A 20,811-nucleotide genomic window follows, 5' to 3' on the forward strand; every position below is an offset into this window, starting at 1 on the left:
AGGTTAAACGATTTATTTTTAATTATGTGTATATGGTGTGTATGTGTGGGCCTGTGCGTGTGGGTGTGGATTCCCAGTAAGGCCAGACGTGTTGGCTCTCTCTGCAGTTGGAGTTACAGGTGTTTCTGGGCCACCAGATGGGGGTGCTGGGAACTGAATTCATTTCCTGGAAGAATAATGTATGCTCTTAACCATTGAGCCATCTCTCTAGCCCCTAAACTTTGAAATCTTCTGATCAGAAATGTTTTGCTTTCCCTCCTCGTACTTGAGTAAAATATTAATAGCAAATTGAATGGATTGGTACAAGTGACATTTTGGAATTGGGAGATAGCTCAACAGGCTAAGCTCTTGTCTTGCCAGTTGGAGAACCTTGGGTTTGGATGTCCAGAACCTACATAAAAAATACCATGTAATTCCAGCTGATAGCAGGCAGAAACAGAAAAACTCTAGTCAAGAGTTTTTCTTGCCAAAACAAACCAAGTTTCAGGTTCAGGAACAGACTGCCTCAGTTATAAGAGGCAGAGAGTGATTGAGGGGGAACCCAATGCCATTCTCTTGTTTATGCATGTACACATATATGTGCCCACATGTATGTGCACCACATGTACATGCATTTGCAGAGAAAACAAAAATGTATTTAAAAATAGGTCACAGATTAATGAAAGTTTTTCAAGAAAAGAAGCTGGTTAGAACAAAGTTAGTGCCAGTTTCTAAATTAAAGACACAGTTTAGGATATTGCTATGACATTTTATAGTGTGCCAAGAAAGCTGCGAAGCAGTGCTTATTCCAGATAGCAGTGGTGTCAAATGTTTGCCAAAATCATGTCCATAATAACTGTTCTGTTATCTAGTGCTGTGTAATAAACTAATGATACAAAATAGTAACTTGTATCATGTTCACAGACACTGTAAGTAAGATGATTAGGGCACAGAAGACATGGCTAAACCCTTTAGTGAGAAACCTTAAATGGTCATCCCCACATCTGATAGTTAACTGAGGTAACTGAAGGAGAGATTCAACTGGGCTATCACCTAACAAGCCTCTACAAATGGCTTTTTTTTTTTTTTTCGAGACAGGATCTCAAATATAACCCTGGCTGGCTTTGGACTATGTAGCTAAGAGTAACCTTGAACTTCTGGTCACCCTGTTGTACCTTGTGACTGCTGAGATTATAGGCATGTGTCACTGTGCTTGGGATGTGCGTTGCTGAAGACTGGACACAGGGCTTCCTGTATGCTGGCCATGCTCTCCACCACCTGAGCTGCACACCTAGACCTTCAAATGGCCTTTTTTAGATGATGGTTGAGAGTTCCAAAAGCAGTATTATAATGAGAACGTATTAGCTTTTTACAACCCAGTCTTGGCACATCTTGTTCAGAGCCGTCACAGACCAGCCTAAAGTAAAGGGGAGAGGAACCTCATCTCATGAAGGAAAGAATGTCAGATGTTTGGGACTGTGTTTTAAAGCCACCACTGTTGTCATTGACAAGAGTATGGGCCAGACGTTTTGTGTCTTCACTATTAAATCATAGCGAGTGCTCCAGGACGTAGTAGAGTTCCTAAGTGTGTATGACGTGAGTATCTGGAAGTTTTGCTTGCTTAGTGCCTTTTTGTACTATGTGAATTTTTTTACAATAGGCATATGAAAGACATTTTTCTTTTCAAAAACCTGTGTGTGTGTGTGTGTGTGTGTGTTTTCTTGTGAGTTTATTGCACTGTGTGCATGTAGGTGCCTTTAGAGGAAAGAGAGGGGCATCGGATCCTCTGTAGCTGGACTTCCAGGTGGTTATAGCCACCAGGCGTCAGCACTAAGAACCAACCCTACTTAGTCTTCTGCCAGAGCAGTGAGCGCTCTTAGCTGCTAAGCCATCTCTTAAGCCCCCTTTTCTTTTTCTTTCCTTTTTTTTTTTTGAGATAGGGTGTTTCTGTGTGGTTCATACTGACCTGGAATCCATGATCTTCCTCCCTCAGACTCCTGAGGACTGAGATTACAGCTATGCACCACAATGTGGCTGGCATATGTTAGATTTATGAATCAAAATAAAAAGCAAATAAAACATATATCATGTGAATGTTTTAATTTCTTTTGTGATATCCTAGGTATTTAAATGATTTCTATGAGTTGGAGCTACAGCATGGTTCTGGTGTTGTGGGCTGGAGCATCCCAGCCACCAAAGGCATTGTGCCTTCTCCAAGAGAATCCCATACTGCTATTATCTATTGTAAAAAAGACTCTGCGAGTCCTAAGATGTATGTTTTTGGTGGAATGTGCGGTGCTCGTCTGGATGACCTATGGCAGCTTGATTTAGGTAATCTTAATTTGACTCAGGAATTTCTTATGATTAGTAAAGGAACAGTTTTAATGTATTTAATTTTTTGTTTAAATATTCTTCAAATTGCACTAAGATTTTAGTCAGCATTTATAGTCTTAGGAACAGTTGAGACATAGTCAATTATTTTGAGCAAAATTTCTTACAATTATGGTAGTAGTGTTCCTCCTTTAATATCGCCTTAAGTTCTGGTTTGTCTAGAATGGTCCAGCTTTGTGCTTATTGTTCTTTGTAATTGTCAGTAGTGCCCTCTGTCACGCAGAGAAGTATCTGGTTAGGTTGCTCATTTGTATGGTTGTCCTCTCTACTTTCAGAAGTATGGCTTTCACAGCACACACTAACCAGTGGGAAACCTGGAGGGAAGGGATTCTAGAAGTGAGCAATGGGAAATGTGATTCTCATTGTTGTCTCTTTTATAAATTGTGCTCTTATTTAAAACTTTAAAATCAGAAATACTGTTTGTAACTCAAAATGAATGATGCATTAAGCACACCTTTCCAATATCAGTGTTAAATTCAACTGTAAATAGATTTCTGATTGGCAGGTTTTTTGTGATGCGGATGAATTTCATCTAAAACATTTGAAACATTTTTGACTTATTTTGATTTGAAACATTTTTGTTTTATTTTGATAAATACTTTTCTTGTTCTATTTTTTAAGTGTGTAAAATTGAGATGATTTGCTGTTATTAGGTCAAATTCCTGACTTGCTTATTTTTATTTCTAGAAACTATGTCATGGTCCAAACCAGAAACTAAAGGGACAGTACCACTTCCACGAAGCCTTCATACAGCCAGTGTTATAGGAAACAAGTATGGCTTTCTTTTGTTTTTTTGGTTTTTATTATTTTTACCAACTCAAAAGATTCATACAAAAAAAGTAAAGATGCTACTTTCTTAAAAATAGACTACCAAACTTAATAGTGCCTCCATGTGCAAAAGTAATCTGTCTGTGGGAGCTGAAACGCCTGCACACCCTTACCTGTCAGTACTGTCTCTGATGCTTACTTAGCTTCCTCTCTGTGACTTTCCTCGTATGGGTGTCATGGCCATCAGCAGGTTTCGGCAAGCTGCTTTGTCCTCTCTGTGGTTAGATTCCCAGCAGCCACATGGTGGTTCACATCCATTAGTAACTCCAGTCCCAGGGAATCAGATGCCTCTGCCGGCTTCCTCAGGCACAAGGCACATATGTGATGCATATGCGCACATGCATGCAAAACACCCACACTAATGAAATAAAATATGTCTTGAAAAGAATTCTCTCTCATTGGCCACGTCAGCCTGGGAGAGCAAGGTCTAAAAACAAGGTGAACTAAATTCTCATGCAATAACCAACTTTACTCTGGGTCACGTGAGTAAGTGTTCAATCACAAGGACAAGCCACATGTGGCAAAACAACAACAGCTGAAGTAACATGTTCACTACGCCTGGAAGAAGCATGAACACACATCCCAAGGAAAGTTGTGTGCTTTGAAGAAACTCAAGTCTCAAGACTCTGGTTGTTTTCTTGGAGTTTTCTCACACACACTCACAGTTCTCACACCGCTCAATTCCTGGACTGTGTTCCGACAAGAACCTTTAGGTGCTGGGGAAAGTTTAAGCTTATTTCTCTGTTTTAGCAGTGCTGGAGTTTGAACTGAGAGTTTTACGCATATTTCATAAATGTCTTACCACAGAGCTGCATTACCAAACTTTTTGTTTTTTGTTTTCTGTTTTTTCATTTGAAGAGCAGGTTTCATTGACTTACCCAGGCAAGCCTCAAACTTGTAATCTTCCTGCCTCAGCCTCCCTCACGCCGAATTGTAAGCCTGCACCATCAGGCCTGTTCAAGCCTGGTTTCACCACAGCCTCCCATGCAGTTGGGGATACAGGCTTCATAGCCACACCAGCCTTAAAGTTGTTAAAGTTAAGTCATAGCAGTGACCCAAGTTATGTGCAATGTCACCGGTTTTGGCCACTGTTTTAGCCACTGTTTGTTGATGTGATTAAAATCCCCTGACAAGAGCAACTTAGGAAGGAAGAGCCAGCTCTGCTCACAGTTTGAGGGGATGCCCATCATTTTGGGGAGGCCACTGTGTCTGCTGTCAAGAAGCAGAGAGCTGTGTGCTTATGCTTTACTGGATTATACAGCACTGGTCGCAGGTGTGTTAACGTTCAAACATTTGTCACTTAAATTTACTGCTTTATAAAACTCTCAGCTTTCTCTTGTCACTGCGTGCTGCTGTGACAGGCTTTTGTTTCATTTCCCAGTGTGCCCTTAAACTCATGGGCTCAAATAATCCTCCTGTTTGCTTAGCTTCCAAGTACCCGTGACTTGAGATGTGTAAATTCTTTAAAAAACAAAACAAAACACACAAACCATTTTACCCATTTTCTTATTTATAATATAGTAGGGCCTGCGTATTTCTGAAGTTTAAGTCAACAAATATAAGTTCTTTCTTAGTATTTCTGATCCAAAAAGTAAAATTAAATCACTTAAAGTTTTTGGTTTTCTTTTGTTGTCTAGGATGTACATTTTTGGTGGATGGGTTCCACATAAAGGTGAAAATCCTGAGACTTCCCCCCATGACTGTGAGTGGAGATGCACCAGCTCGTTTTCTTACCTAAACCTCGGTGAGTCTCTGGAAATTGACCCATTGACGTGATGTCTGGTACCAAAGTAATTTTTGTTATTTTGCTGCTTAAGAGCAGTACCTGAGTCATGGAGGTTCCTTTCTTTCTAGATACGGCAGAGTGGACTACTCTAGTATCAGATTCTCAGGAAGATAAAAAAAATTCAAGGCCAAGACCAAGAGCAGGCCACTGCGCTGTTGCGATTGGCACTCGATTATACTTTTGGAGTGGAAGAGATGGCTACAAAAAAGCACTAAACAGTCAGGTCTGCTGCAAGGACCTTTGGTATCTTGATACTGGTAGGTAAGAGTACTTAACTAAGTTCTGACTGTAGGAACTGTGTCTGTGGCTAATGATGCAAAGTGAATATAATTTCTTCTCTTTCTTAGAACATGAAATGAGTGCAAGAAATGTATAACTACTCCCCACTCCAAGGAAGTCTATCGACTCCTCTCTCCTTGAGGCAGTACTTGCTCTTAATTACTGAGCCATCTCTCCTTCTAATAACTTTTTAAAAAGATATATTTGTTTTATGTATGTGAGTACACTGTAGCTGTACAGATGGTTGTGAGCCTTCATGTGGTTGTTGGGAATTGAATTTAGGACCTCTGCTTGCTCAGGTTGGCCCCGCTCGCTCAGTCCCTGCTGGCTCTGGCCCAAAGGTGTAGTTATTACTACACTGTGACTGCACACTGTACGGCTCCAGAAGGCAGCTACTACTCACCAGCTTTACTACTCAGTATAGCTTTTCAAAAGTGCTTTCCAGGGAGAAGTATTTTACTTTACTGTAAAGGATAATTTATTCCGGTTAATAAGGGTTCCCTTGTGTGGGGCTGGAGAGGTGGCTCAGCTGTGAAGGGCTCATTCTGCTCTGCAGAGGACGCAAATGCACAGACACGTGGGGAAAGGTAGAGAGTGAAGGCTTTCATCGTGGCATTTTCATACACATCAGAGTCTTTTCTTCTAGTTCTCCTCCCTCTGAAAGCTTATTGCCTCTTCTGAGATAGAGTCTTGTGTATCCCAGCTGGTCTTGAACTCATTATGTGGCAAGTGATAAACTCTTGAGTCTTCTCTCTCTCTCCACTTCCCTAGTGTTGGCATTAAGGTGTGCAAGCAGAATGCTTGATTTATGTAGTTTTTGTATATAAAAAGTTGATTATTAAAATGTTGGGAACAACAAGGAATAGAACAACTAAATTGGAGACTAAATGTTTTCATTAAAAAAGCACACTAGCAAAGAGAAAGACAGAAAATCCAGTTTACTAATTTGTCTTTTAAAATGAGATTTACTAATTTACTATTTATACTAGTTAGGGTTTCTTTTACTGTGATGAAACATGACCAAATCAACTTGGAGAGGAAACTTTATTTGGCTTACACTTCAGTATTGGGACTCACCATTAAAGGAAATCAGGGCAGGAACCTGAAGATCAGGAGCTGATGCAGAGGCCATGGAAGGATGCTACTTCCTGGCTTGCTTCCCTGTGGATTGTCCAGCCTGCTTTTTTATAGATCTAGCACCCCCACAATGGGCTGGGCCCTCCTGCATTGAGCACTAATTGAGAAAATGACCTGTGGTTGGATCTCATGGAGGCAGTTCCTCAATTGAGGTTCCCACCTTCCAGATGACTCTAGCTTGTACTGAGCTGGCATAAAACTAGCTATCCTGGACGTGGATAATACAAAGATAACCTTCAGCTGAAAAAAATCATAAGAAAAAAATGAGTACGTATGGATTTTTTTCTGTGAAAAATATGTTTTTGTTCTCTACTTGAGAGATCTGTGCTTTTCAAGGGTTAAGAAACCCTCCACTGGATCTATAACTATTTTTTTTTTATTAAAGGCTTTAGACACCACTATCCATTTAAACATCTCATGTTGCATGTAGGGTTGAGGCCTTGTGGTCTGCCTTGTCTACTTGTCTTTGCATGTCTGTTGTTGCCAGTGTTCAGCTCATCTTTATGCAGTCATGAGGGTGAGACTGTGAGAATAGCCTCTGACATTGCTCAGAGACACAGTCTCAGAAAAGTCCCTATCCTCTGGCTTTTACAATCTCTGTCCCCTCTCCTGCAGTGTTCCCTGAGCCTTGGGTGCAGGGGAGTGGGAGAAATAGTCTTCCCCAAGGAGTAGAGCACACCAGTTGTTTATCCAACACAAAATGGTCAGCCCCGAAGACATCATACAAGTAACCTTATACAGACTGAGCAGGTTGTGTAGTACTGTAAGGACCTTATACTACACAGGTCCCTATAGTACTACAGAGGTCAAAGGCTGAGACCCGCAGGAGAGGACATGTGCTCATCTTCCTAAGCCTTCCTACCTCATTTATAGTTTCCAGTTCCATCCATTTTAGTTTTGGGTTTTTTGTTTTGTTTTGTTTTGTTTTTTTAGGGGGGGGGGTGGAGGTGGGGGAAGGGAAGAAGTTGGGTTTTTTTTTCATGACAGAGTTTCTCTGTGTAGCCCTGGCTGTCCTGGAACTCACTCTGTAGACCAAGCTGGCCTTGAACTCAGAGATCCACCTGCCTCTGCCTCCCCAGTGCTGGGATTAATGGTATGAGCCACCACTGCCCGGCTCTATTTTTTTTTTCAAACTATAATTCTGTTTTTCTCTGTGGATATACCATTCTTTCACCTGTTGCCAGACCTTTAGTTGATGCATTTCCTTGACATTACGAATAGAGTAGCCACAGACATAGATGAGGAAGTATGTCTGAATAGGATGTAAAGGCCTTTGCATAGATGTCCAAGAGTGATAGAGCGAGGTCAAGTGGGAGTTCTGTCTTTAGGCTTCTGAGGATCTCCCATTGGTATCCATAGTGGCAGGATCAGTTCATACTCTGGGCAGCATGAGTGAGTCTTCTTTTCCATAGGTCTTCAGTGTTCCTGTTTTCTGTTTTCTTTTCCTTTTTTTTTTTTTTAATTTTAATTTATTTACATTTCAAGTGTTATCTCCTTACCCAGTTCCCACTACTCCTGGAAACCCCATATCCTATCCCCTTTCTCCTGCCTCTATGAGGTTGTTCCTCTACCCACCCACCCACTCCTGCCTCCCCGCCCTCAATTCCCCTACACTGGAGCATCTATCAAGCCTTCATAGGACCAAGGCCTTCTCCTCCCATTGATGCCCGACAAGGCCACCATCTGCTACATATGCAGCTGGAGCCATATGTACTCCTTGGTTGATGGCTTAGTCCCTGGAAGCCCTGGGGGGCCTGGTTGGTTGATATTGTTGTTTATCCTATGGGATTGTAAACCTCTTCAGCTCCTTCAGTCCTTTCTCTAACTCCTCCATTGGGGACCCTGCACTCAGTGCAGTGGTTGGCTGAGAGCATCTGACTCTGTTTTTTTTTAAGGCTCTGGTAGGGCCTCTCATGAGTTCTCTGGTGGAGTTTTTGGGGTTAGTTAAGTATAGTGATAGTTTGACTTCTTCCTTCCCAATTTGTATCCCCTTGACCCCCTTTTGCTGTCTAATTTCTCTGGCTAGGACTTCAAGTGTACTATATTGAATAGATAGGTAGATAGTGGGCAGCCTTGTCTAGTTCCTGATTTAGTGGGATTGCTTCAAGTTTCTCTCCATTTAGTTTGATGTTGGCTACTGGTTTGCTGTATATTGATTTTACTATGTTTAGGTATGGGCCTTGAGTTCCTCATCTTTCCAACACATTTAACATGAAGGAATGTTGAATTTTGTCAAATGCTTTTTTAGCATCTAATGAGATGATCATGTGTTTTTTTTTCTTTGAGTTGTGTATGTAGTGGATTACATTGATGGATTCCCATATATTGAATCATCCCTACATCCCTGGGATGAAGCCTACTTGATCATGGTGAATGATTGTTTTGATGTGTTCTTGAACCTGGTTTGCAAGAATTTTACTGAGTATTTTTGCATCAACATTCATAAGGAAAATTGGTCTGAAGTTCACTTTCTTTGTTGCGTCTTTGTGATGTTTTGGTATCGGCATAACTGTGGCTTCATAGAACAAATTGGGTAGTGTTCCTTCTGTTTCTATTTTGTGGAATAGTTTGAAGAGTATTGGTATTAGGTCTTCTTTGAAGGTCTGATAGAATTCTGCACTAAACCCATCTGGTCCTGGGCTGTATTTTGGTTTTTAATGACTGTTTCTATTTCTTTAGGAGTTATGGGACTGCTTAGATGGTTTATCTGATCCTGATTTAACTTTGGTATTTGATATCTGTCTAGAAAATTGTCCACTTCATCCAGGTTTTCCAGTTGTACTAAGTATAGGCTTTTGTAGTAGGATATGATGATTTTTTAATTTCCTCAATTTCTTGGTATATCTCCCTCTTCATTTCTGATTTTGTTAATTTGGATACTGTCTCTGTGCCCTCTGGTTGGTTAGTCTGGCTAAGGATTTATCTATCTTGTTGACTTTCTCAAAGAACCAACTCCTGGTTTTGTTGATCCTTTGTATAGTTCTTTTTGTTTCTACTTGGTTGATTTCAGCCCTGAGTTTGATTTTTATCTGCCCTCTACTCCTCTTAGGTATATTTGCTGCTTTTTGTTCTAGAGCTTTCTGGTAGGCTGTTAAGCTGCTAGTATATGCTCTCTCCAGTTTCTTTTTGGAGGCACTCGGAGCTATGAGTTTTCCTCTTAGGACTGCTTTCATTGTGTCCCATAAGTTAGGGTATGCTTGTTGTGCCTTCATTTTCATTAAATTCTAAAAAGTTTTTAATTTCTTTATTTCTTCCTTGACCAAGTTATCATCGAGTAGAACATTGTTTAGCTTTCATGTGTATGTGGGCTTTCTGTTGTTTTTTTGACTGTTGAAGACCAGCCTTAATCCATAGTGATCTGATAGGATGCATGAGATTGTTTCAATCTTCTTATATCTGTTGAGGTCTGATTTGTGACCGATTATATGGTCAGTTTTGGAAAAGGAACCATGAGGTTTCTGAGAAAAAGGTATATTCTTTTGATTTAGGATGAAATGTTCTATAGATGTCTGTTAAATCCTTTTGGCCCATAACTTCTGTTAGTTTCACTGTGTCTCTGTTTGTGTTTCCATGATCTATCCATTGATGAGATTTGGGTGTGGAAGTCTCCCACTTTATTATTGTGTGAGGTGCAATATGTGCTTTAAGTTTTAGTAAAGTTTCTTTTATTAATGTGTGTGCCCTTGGATTTGGAGCATAGATGTTCAGAATTGAGAATTATTCTTGGTAGATTTTTTTTCTTTGATGAGTCTGAAGTGTCCTTCCCTTATCTTTTTTGATGACTTTTGTTTGAAAATTGATTTTATTCAATATTAAAATGGCTACTCCAGCTTGTTTCTTGGGATCATTTTCTTGGAGAATTGCTTTCCAGCCCTTTACTCTGAGATAGTGTTTGTCTTTGACAGTGAGGTACATTTCCTGTATGCAGCAAAATGCTATGTCCTGTTTCTGTATACAGTCTATTAGTATATGTCTTTTTATTGGGGAATTAAGTCTATTAATGTTAAGAGATATTAAGGAATAGTGATTGTTGCTTCCTGTTATTTTTGATTGTTATTTATATGTTTATATGGCGATCTTCTTTTGGGTTTGTTGTAAGAAGATTACTTTCTTGCTTTTTCTAGGGTGTAGTTTCCCTCCTTGTGTTGATGTTTTCCATCTATTATCCTCTGTAGTGCTGGATTTGTGGAAAGATAGTGTATAAATCTGGTTTTGTCATGGAATATCTTGGTTTCTCCATCTATGGTGTTTGAAAGTTTTGCTGGGTATAGTAGTCTGGCCTGGCATTTGTGTTCTCTGAGGGTCTGTATGAGATCTGCCCAGGATCTTCTAGCTTTTATTCTTTGGTGAGAAGTCTGGTGTAATTCTGATAGGTCTGCCTTTGTATGTTACTTGACCTTTTTCCCTTAATGCTTTTAATATTCTTTCTTTGTTTTGTGCATTTGGTGTTTTGACTATTATGTAACGGGAGGAATTTCTTTCCTGGTCCAGTCTATTTGGTGTTCTGTAGGCTTCCTGTATGTTTATGAGCATCTCTTTCTTTAGGTTAGGGAAGTTCTCTTCTGTAATTTTGTTGAAGATATTTACTGGTCCTTTAAGTTGGGAATCTTCACTCTCTTCTATACCTATCATCTCATCGTGTCCTGGATTTCCTGGATGTTTTGGGGTAGGAGCTTTTTGCATTTTGCATTTTCTTTGACTGCTGTGTCAATGTTTTCTATGGTATCTTCTGCACCTGAGATTCTCTCTTCTATCTCTTGTATTCTGTTGGTGATGCTTGCATCTATGACTCCTGTTCTCTTCCCTAGGCTATCTCCAGGTTTGTTTCCCTTTGTGATTTCTTTTTTTTTTTAAGATCCTGGATGGTTTTGTTCAATTCCTTTACCTGTTTGATAGTGTTTTCCTGTAATTTTGTATAAACCAGTATTCTCTTGTATTTCTTTAAGGGAGTATTTATGACCTTCTTATAGTCCTCTATCATCATCATGAGATCTGATTTTAAATCAGAGTCTTGCTTTTCTGGTGTATTGGGGTATCCAGGGCTCACCGTGTGGGAGAACTGGATTCTGATGATGCCAAGTAGCCTTGGTTTCTATTGCTTATGTTCTTGCCCTTGCCTTTCGCCATCTGGTTATCTCTGGTGTTGGCTGGTCTTGCTGTCTCTGACTGTGGCTTGTCCCTCCTGCAAGCCTGTGTCAGTACTCCTGGGAGACCAGTTCTGTCCTGGAGGAATTTGGGTATGAAGAGCTGTAGTACAGGGTCAACTCTGGGGTGCAGACAGTAATCAGAAGTATTCTGTTCCCAGCTGTTCCTTGATTTCTGTGTCCTGATGGTTCTGGGAGGGTCCCTCTTGTGCCAGGAGTTTGAAGAGAAGTGGTGGTCTTACCTGTGCTTGCAGGTGTGTTGGCTCTCCTGGGAGACCAGCTCTCTCCTGGCGGTATTAGTGTATGTAATGCTAGGGCACTGGATCAGCTTCTGGTGCAGATAGAAACCGGAAGGCTCCTGTCCCAGGCAGCTCCTAGGGTCCTGGGTCCTGAGGTTTCCGTGAGGTTTCCTCTGAGCAGCAGTGCTGGTTTTATCTACACTCACAGGCTTGTCTGCACTCCTGGCAGGCTAGCTCTCTCCGTCGCTATTTAGGTATGGAGCCCCTTTGCAGAGGATCAGCTCTGGACCAGACAGAAATGGGGTGTGTTGCTGTTTTCAATGAGACCCTTTCTGACAGTGATAAGACAGGATCACAGTATTTTAGTTTGCATTTCCCTGATCACCAAGGATGTCAAACACATTTAAAAGTATTTATTAGCCATTATATTTCTTCTTTTGAAAATTCTCTGCTGCTCAGATCATTTTTAAATTGGGTGGTTTGTTTTCTTGCTATTAGATTTTTAAGTTCTTTGTATTTTCTAGATAACTATCCATTACAGATGACAAAGGCTTTCTCCTGCTCTGTAGGCAACCTCTTTACTCAATTAACACTTTCCTTTGCAGAAATTGATTTCATGCAGTCCCATATGTTGATAATTGCCTTATTTCCTGAGTGACTGGACTCCTATTTTACAAGTCCTTACCTGTGACTTGAGGTATCTTCCCTACATTTTCCTCTAGCGTTTTCCAGGTTTCAGATTTGGTTCCTTTTTTTTCATGTGCGTTAGTGTTTTGCCTGTATATATGTCTATGTGAGGGTGTCGGATCTCCTGGAACTGGAGTTACAGACAGTTGTGAGCTGCCAGGTTGGTGCTGGGAATTGAACCTGGGTCCTCTGAAAGAACAGCCAGTGCTCTTAACCCCTGAGCCAGCCCTCCTACCCCAGTTTTGGTTCTTTTTAGCATGATGACCTTTTCTACTCTCCTGTTTCGAGAAGCTTTTGAATTTTCTTTTTTTCAGTTCCTGCAATTTTTAAATCTTATGGTGCTGGCGGCTTGTTTCTGTTCATTTGTTTATATTGAGTCTTCCATTATAGCCCGAGAGACCTCACATTGCAATCCCCTGCCTTAAGCATGCGTGCCACCATTCTCTCTTTGGTGCTTGATTGCTTGTTAAGGAAGGTTTTATTTTTATTATTTTGAGTTATTTGTAGGTGTGTGGTCTTAATTTTAGTATGTGCAAGCGAGTGCATGTGCCTGAAGCCAGAGGCACCTCATCCCCTGGAATGGGAGCTACACATGGCTAGGACTCACCTGATGACTGTGTGGGAAGTAACTCAGGTCTTCTCAGCCATCTCCTCAGCTCTGCAGCTCTGATGTAATCTGCTGTGCTGAGGACTAACTGGGCCCTTTCAGTCTGGAAACTCAGGTTGTTTAGTTTCATAGAAATTTATTTCAGGGGGGCTCGAGAGATGTCTCAGGGGTTAAGAGCACTGACTGCCCTTCCAGAGGTCCTGAGTTAAATTCCCAGCAACCACATGGTGGCTCACAGCCATCTGTAATGAGATCCTATGCCCTCTTCTGGTGTGACTGAAGACAGAGTACTCACATATATAAAATAATTAAACCTTTAAAAAATTGTATTTTAGGACTTACATTTTTCAAAATTCTCTCCATATCTTCTATCTTCATATGTGTTTGGTCTACTTCCTAAATCTCTCCAAATTTTTGCTTTTATTCAGGTCTGAGTTGCCTTACTTTGACAAATAAAAATAGCTTAGTTTATTAATGGGATGTTGGAGGACTTTTTATGGGATTTGTTGAAGTTACTAGGCCATATAGTAAATATTTCAGGCCATATGGGTCCCCTAATTCACCTTGAAGTATGAAAGTAACCCTAGGCAAAATACATTAACAAATGAGTCCTGTTGTATTTCAGCAGACTTGTTCAGGAAACAGGCTTGGACTGGCTCTGGCCTATTGTTGGTATATTGCTGCTACTCAGTAAAAAGATAGATTTGAGGCTGGAGGGATGGGTGACTTAGCAGTTAAGAGTGCAAGCAGCCCTTTCAGAGGGCTACATGGCACCTCACAACATCTGTAACTCCAGTTCCAGGGACCTGACACCCTCTTCTGTGCTGTGTGTAGCAGGCATGCACATGATGCACAGGTAGACATAAAGGCAAAACACCTATAAACATAAAATAATTATTAAAATATTTTTAAAAGATAATATTTTAAAATAAAGAAGATAATGGGCCTGCTGAGCTACAGGCTTGTAGACTGTAAATCACAAAGATGGATTTTCTTAGCTAACTATTGAAAGCTGGGAACATACTTTCTCTCAGTTATGAGGCTCACTCACACCCTAAGTATACATAGAAGATAGGACCAAAGATATTGTATATGCAATCTTAGATCTTAAAGATCTGGTACTTGTTGTGGAAATGTTAGCAATATTTTATACCAAGGTTATATGCCTTGGGTAATACTGATTTTGCTAAAGGGGTATTAAAACTCTATATTTTTCCAAAATATATCCAAGTCATTTTTCCTAACAGCAGTATTTCTAGCATGTATACTGTTTGTTGAAACTCAGTTCTTTAAATTTAATAAAATTAAAGTTTCTAAAGGTAAAACAGCAAAGCAGTAATTCTGTAATACGCAATTACAGCCCTCAGCCTTTTAGGGGGGATTGTCACGCTCAGGATAGACCTTCAGGTTTCTGGGATTAAACGTTTTTTTATGCTGAGTCTAATTACTTAAGTAGTTTGGTATTGGATTGTTTCTTTTTATGATAATCTGAATAAGATCAGAACTGCACAGTAGTGCTCCCACTGACTCTGGCTTCATTTAAGTATATTCAGTAAGCAGTGCAGTGCTCATCGCTGGAGACACCAGAACTATTGGCAAATTAGTGATGCATTTGAAACTAAAGGATTATATGGTTTTTTCTTTAGAGAAACCCCCAGCACCATCACAAGTACAGTTAATCAAAGCTACTACCAACTCTTTCCATGTCAAGTGGGACGAAGTGCCGACGGTTGAGGGCTATCTTTTGCAGTTGAATACTGACCTGACGTACCAAGCTACATCGTCTGACTCTTCAGCAGCGCCAAGTGTGCTAGGTAAAATAAGTGTCATGCTTGAGGAATGCATGTCTGCTCGTGTGCTTCTTAAAAACCCAGAAACCCATGTTGTGGTCATGCTCGGGTCAGGACGATGCGGGAATTTAACCTGTCCTGGTATATACCTGGTAAGCCGACTCCCCTCAGCCTCAGCTCTGAATCTTGACTGCTTTACTGTTGTTGTGGTAGAACTCAGAAAGGAACATAGAGTTCATTTTGACCCTGTTTTAAAGTTGATAGTACTTGAGTTCCAGAAATGTTTTTAATTAGCTTTCAGAAATATTTTACTGGTTTTTTTTTTTAAGTGTTTTTAACTGAACAGACCCTTGGAAAATAATTAAATTTGTTATAGTCTTCAGGAAGGATTTCAGCAACTATTAAGTAAACTATTAAGAAATCGGCTAAGCTTGAGTAAAGATGATATTTTAATCTTATAACATGTATATTTACGACATATTTTATGAATGCTAATTAAGAGCGCATCAATGTGAACTTTCTCATTCCTACAGGAGGCAGGACGGACCCTCACAGACAAGGCAGTAATAGCACCCATCATAACAGTGTAAGTTGAAGCATCTGTGATGACAAATGAGAATTTACGCCTCTAGTTCCCGTTTTTATTGAGATTTTTCTGTGTATTACTCTGAATAAGTGATTACTCCTGGCTTTCTATGCAAATCATCTCTGAGATGTCCAGGCAGCTCTGTTCTCCCAGGGCTGGGCTGGGGCGAGGCTCAGGGTTAGAGTGCTCTTGGTAGCATATGTGAGACCCTGGATTCACTCTCTAGCCCCACAGGAATAAAAGGGAAAAGAGCAGGATTATTATGACAGAAGCCTGAAGTGCATTCTCTTGTTATGAAGAGAAGCTTGGTTTCATCGCATATAGCATTGGATGCTGTTGTACTCCAATTGATACTTAGGAGCCAGGCGTGGTGGTGTATGTCTGTATTCCCAGCATTGGAGAGCTGGAGCCAGAGCATTCAGAAAGTCAAGGCCAGCCTTAGCTTACTGTTCAGAGCCAACCTGAACTAAGCAGAACCCTGTCTGGACCAAAGTGCATTTTCATATGTTTATATTGTAACATTACTAGATGTCACACATACATTAATTCTGAATCTATAAAATATGATTTAAGTATATTTTCATGGTGTACTATATAGTTCATTTACAAAGAATATCAGTAGCTAAATTGAACAACTATGAGTTTATTTGTTCTTTATGAAGTAGTCATGGTAAGTATTTGTATAAGATAATGGCTCAACTTATTAAAGTTTATATTTTCTCTGGTAAACTGCTGTTGATAGCAGTGGGCCCTTCCCATGGAAAGGGCTGAGCTGTATTCCTCTTGTGAGCATGACTGAGGATGAGGAGTGTGAGAACACACCGTAGTGTGCAGGAAGGAGGCCATACACGCTCTGTTCATACAGCTTGTGAGTTGTCTGTTTCAGTAGACAAACTATATTTATATTATGTCTATAAAGGTGTTGTGAATATTATATGGGGGGTATGCGCATACACGTGTGTACACACATGTACGTGTACCATAAACTGTATACCATAAAGTACTGTTGTCCCTTCCTGTTCTTGAATCTTGCTAAAAAATGACTCCTTTAAATTATTTTAGCTTTCTTTTAGTATCTTAACTGTGCCCTCCTAAATGAAGTCATAGTTGAGTGTGGTACCAACACCTTTAATCTCAGCATTCAGGAAGCTTAGGCAGGTGGATCTCTGTGAGTTCAAAGCCAGCTTGGTCTACATAGTGAGTTCCAGGCCAGCAAGGGCTGCATAATGAGACCCTGTCTCAAAACACCAAGCAGAAGAACAATAACAATAAATAAAATCCTTACTTAGCCAAGCCTTTACTTTCTAGCTTTTGATCCCTTCTCTTCACTGAGAAGATGAGGAAACTGGGCAGTGGGGAGTGCTTGTAACCCTGTCCTCGGGAGGCAAGCGTCCTGGGAAGCAGGGGCAGGAACAGTCTTAGGCCAGCCAGCCAAGCCTCCTTGGCAAATTCTAGGCCAGGGAGACCCTGTCTCAAAAAACACGGGACAGCCTTCTAGAGGAAGTACAGCCAAGGCTTCCTCTTCTCCATACACATGTACAGACATGTTCACATGCACAAACACATTCACACATACAGGAAAAATAACATAAGGTGAAGATTTGGTGATCTCTCTCTCTCCCGTGTCCCATATCCTCCACCCTTGAATCTTTATAGTTCAGTTGGACTTGATGCTTGTATCATGCCATGTAGTATGTTGTCAGTATGTTCCTTCACATGCAACTTAGCTTTTCCTGCCATTAGTTGCCTCCCTTTTTCATTTAATTTTTTCTTTCCTCTAACTAATTTATATTCAGATTCCAGCCAATTCTTTTTTCTTTTTTTGTCTTCTGGAGCCTTTCTTCATGCTCTAGTTCAGAGCCTCCTAAGCCTGTTCAACACACAGCCTCCTTTTTTTGCCTAAGAAAAATGTGCACACTTCAATATCTAATATAAAAGAGGTATACAAATGAAATACCTGCTAATAATAGTCTATAGAGAAATGTGTGGTGTGTATATGCAAGTGAGCATGTGTACACATGGAAGGTGGAGGCTGGCATCAGGTGACATCCCAGTCATTCTCTACTGAATTTTAAGACAGGCTCTCTGAACCTGAGTCTTGTAAATTCAGCTATCCTGACTGGCCAGCAAGCCCTAGGGACCCATCCTCCTGTCTCTACTCTCTGCACACTCTTCCACCTCATAGATCTTTTTCACATGAAATTTTGTTTGGATCCTGGGCCCCTGAACTCAGGTCCTTATATTTGTGCTGAAAGTATTTTATCAAATGAGTCATCTCCCTAACCTGAGAAATTACTTTAAAAATAATTATTTGGAATGAATACATTAAATATAAAAGCAGCTGAGCGGTGGTGGCACACGCCTTTAATCCCAGCACTCGGGAGGCAGAGGCAGGTGGATTTCTGAGTTCGAGGCCAGCCTGGTCTACAGAGTGAGTGCCAGGACAGCCAGGGCTACACAGAGAAACCCTGTCTTAAAAAAACCAAATATATATGTATAAGCAAATTTTCATGCTGATGAAATGGTTATCCCTTGTTAATTTTACATATCTAAGTCTTGGGTGAATACTTAATACTGGAGGATTTAGAACATCTTCAATGTTTTTGAAGATTAATGGCTGTTTTGATTTTATGATTATAGTTGCCGAGAACGCCATCTCACATAAATATGTGGACAAAATGGCAGAAGTATGTTCAGGGCCAGTCCACACATTGCTGGAAACCTCATCCTAACTCTTTCCTTATGAGCCAAAATTCATGTAAGGTTTTTTTAAAACTCAAGCAACAATTTAAAAAGAAATAAGATATCTAGAGGCCAGCAAGATGGTTCAGTGAACACACACACATACACACACACGAATAAAACAACAGCAACATTGGAGTGTTTGAAGGAAGGCAGGCTATCTTTATGGTTGCATGGCTATACAATGGATAATGTTGTCATTGATAAATTGAACTGCCATAAAGTTTAAATGTATTCATTATATTATGTTTAGGAAGGTAAATTAAATGTCACTAATAAAATCCCCATCTCTTCTGCTCTCCCTGTCCCAAACTCCTCTGCCTCAGCCTCCCAACTAACCAGAATAAAACGTCTATACAGCCAGAGTTAGCATTAAGAAGATTTCTGACCAAATGTTCAATAGTAAATAAGACTGGTATTAGTATATTAAGTCTTTATATATAAAATTCATTCATACAGAATAATTCCTTTCTGATATTTTTCTTTTAAGAGTCATATGATCTTTTGGCTCTGTGTCTGTTTTTTAAAACTCAAATAGGGGCTAACACAGTGGTTCCGTGAGTCAGGAACTTGCTATACAAGCCAGACTGCCAGAGTTCCATCCCCGAGCCCACATAAAAAGCAGGAGAAAACTCACTGCACAGGGCTGTCCTCTGACTACGAGTGCCCACCCGTACACATACACACAGTTAACACATTGTAATAAAGACGTTAAGTGGAGTGGTTTTCATGGCCTCACTGTGTTACGTGAGTATTTCTTTGTAATACTAACCACCATGTTAAAAACTAAACATGCTAAACTACAGCTACAGTCTTCTGAGCATGGAGAGTAAGTGAAAAAGTCTCCTAAAACTGCTGGATTTAAAGAGTGATTCTATAGAAATTAGTGAGATAATTTTAAATGTTTTATGTTTTGGTAAGTTTTAGTTTCTGATGTTGTTTTGTGAATCTTACTTATAGCCTAGGCTAGCCTACAGCACTGGAGATTCCTGCACTAGCTCTCAAATGACTGGGCTCCCAGGTGTGCACCACCACTCCCTGTTGGTAAACTTGCCTTCCGGAATGTGCTTATAAATATTTTCCTTTTATGTGTGTACTTCTGTGTCACTTTCATCTCCTGCTATGATGAACTGTTTTATTTCCTGTAGGTTAGTGATACAGTAAACAGTACAAAAACTGAACACACGGCTGTGAGAGGAACGTCACTGAGAAGCAAGCCCGACTCAAGAGCAGCCGACTCCAGTGCCGCTCTGCATTCACCATTGGCACCCAACACTTCCAATAACAGCAGCTGGGTGACAGACATGCTGCGCAAGAATGAAGGTTAGGGTTACGTTTGAAATCAGATCAAAGCTTAATAGCCTGGGTAGGGAACTCAAGAGTTACTGAAAAGTTACTGTTTACACTGGTTTTGGTGGGGAGTGTGTGTGTGTGTGTTTGTTTTTTTCATGACAGGGTTTCTCTGTTCAGCCCTGGCCTTGAACTTGGAGATTGCCCTGCTTCTGCCTCCCAAGTGCTGCCATTAAGGATATGGGCAGCCATCATCCAGCTTGTGTGTGTGTGTCTGTGTGTGTGTGTGTCTGTGTGTGTGTGTGTCTTATTATGTACTCTTGGCTGTACTGGAACTAACAGAGATCCATCTGCCTCTTGAGTGCTTAGATTAAAGGCAAGTACTTATGTTACATGTTTTTGATATTTTTCCTCAGAGTGAACATAGTGACAAGTTCACACATTGTAAATATGAAATTTTAGTCCAGGGAATGTTTGGTGACATTGAGGTTGGCCAGTGTGGTTAGTGTGACTGTCCCTGTGCTCATTTTCTGGTCACTTTTTAGCTATATGAGGTTATTTGTTTATCTTAATTGCTATTTCTAAAATGCTGAGATAAATAGTTGTCATTTAGTAAATAGCAGTGTAGCAAGTATATGAATTAAGGAAATTCAGTTATGGGAACAGCATTCATAAGACAGCTCACAATTTGGTGATTTTTTTTAATTTGAATATTCTGTTATATTTTGTTTTATTTCTTATTTTTGGTTTTTTGAACAGGATTATACTTTGTAGCCCTTGCTAACCTGGAACTCACTATTGTAGCCTAGGCCAATCTAACCCTGTGGCAGTTCTCCTGTCTGAGCCTAGAAACTGTTGTAATTCACCATACCTGGCTATATTCAGATGCCACTGAGACACTTACCAAGCATTGTTTGTGATTATTTCACAATCAGCAATAATTTTATCAATTCTGGCATATCCTTGGAATAGAAAGTAGCTTTTTAATTTTAAGACTTTGCAATAGCTGTTTTAAATATGTTTCAGGGATTCAAATATAAAGAGTAAACATTGTTTTTAAATATAACAGGATAAACATTGTTTTATTTCCATTTAGTATCTACAGTAGATAAAAATACTGTAGAACATTATGTTGTATGTTTTTCTCTTTTCATTACTGATGCAAGATTCTCCGTTTTGTTTGGTTGGATTACTTTTTTTGAGACTGACTCACATTATTCTCCCAGGCTGGCTTAGAACTCAGATGTTTCCCAGGCTACCTGGCCTCAGGCTCCTAGTGATTCTCCTGCTTCGCCCTTCCAAGTGCTGGGATTATAGGCATGGCTT

At 40.2% G+C, this 20,811-nt stretch overlaps 1 protein-coding gene across 3 annotated transcripts in view; it reads left to right on the forward strand.

Annotated features, from left to right (window-relative positions):
• Hcfc2 (host cell factor C2) overlaps positions 1–20,811 on the forward strand; it is a 93,863-nt gene that overhangs the window by 7,611 nt on the left and 65,441 nt on the right. For all 3 annotated transcript variants that reach the window (XM_085843057.1, XM_085843058.1, XM_021174907.3), the window contains exons 4-10: positions 2,102–2,310; positions 3,058–3,142; positions 4,836–4,942; positions 5,053–5,241; positions 14,724–14,891; positions 15,401–15,453; positions 19,344–19,518. In XM_085843057.1, the coding sequence (XP_085699183.1) occupies positions 2,102–2,310; positions 3,058–3,142; positions 4,836–4,942; positions 5,053–5,241; positions 14,724–14,891; positions 15,401–15,453; positions 19,344–19,518 (986 nt within the window). The remainder of the gene's footprint in view (positions 1–2,101; positions 2,311–3,057; positions 3,143–4,835; positions 4,943–5,052; positions 5,242–14,723; positions 14,892–15,400; positions 15,454–19,343; positions 19,519–20,811) is intronic.

The sequence above is a fragment of the Mus caroli genome, unplaced genomic scaffold, assembly GCF_978045245.1.
Source record: "Mus caroli unplaced genomic scaffold, Mus_caroli_1 scaffold_9, whole genome shotgun sequence".
NCBI classification, from domain to species: domain Eukaryota; kingdom Metazoa; phylum Chordata; class Mammalia; order Rodentia; family Muridae; genus Mus; species Mus caroli.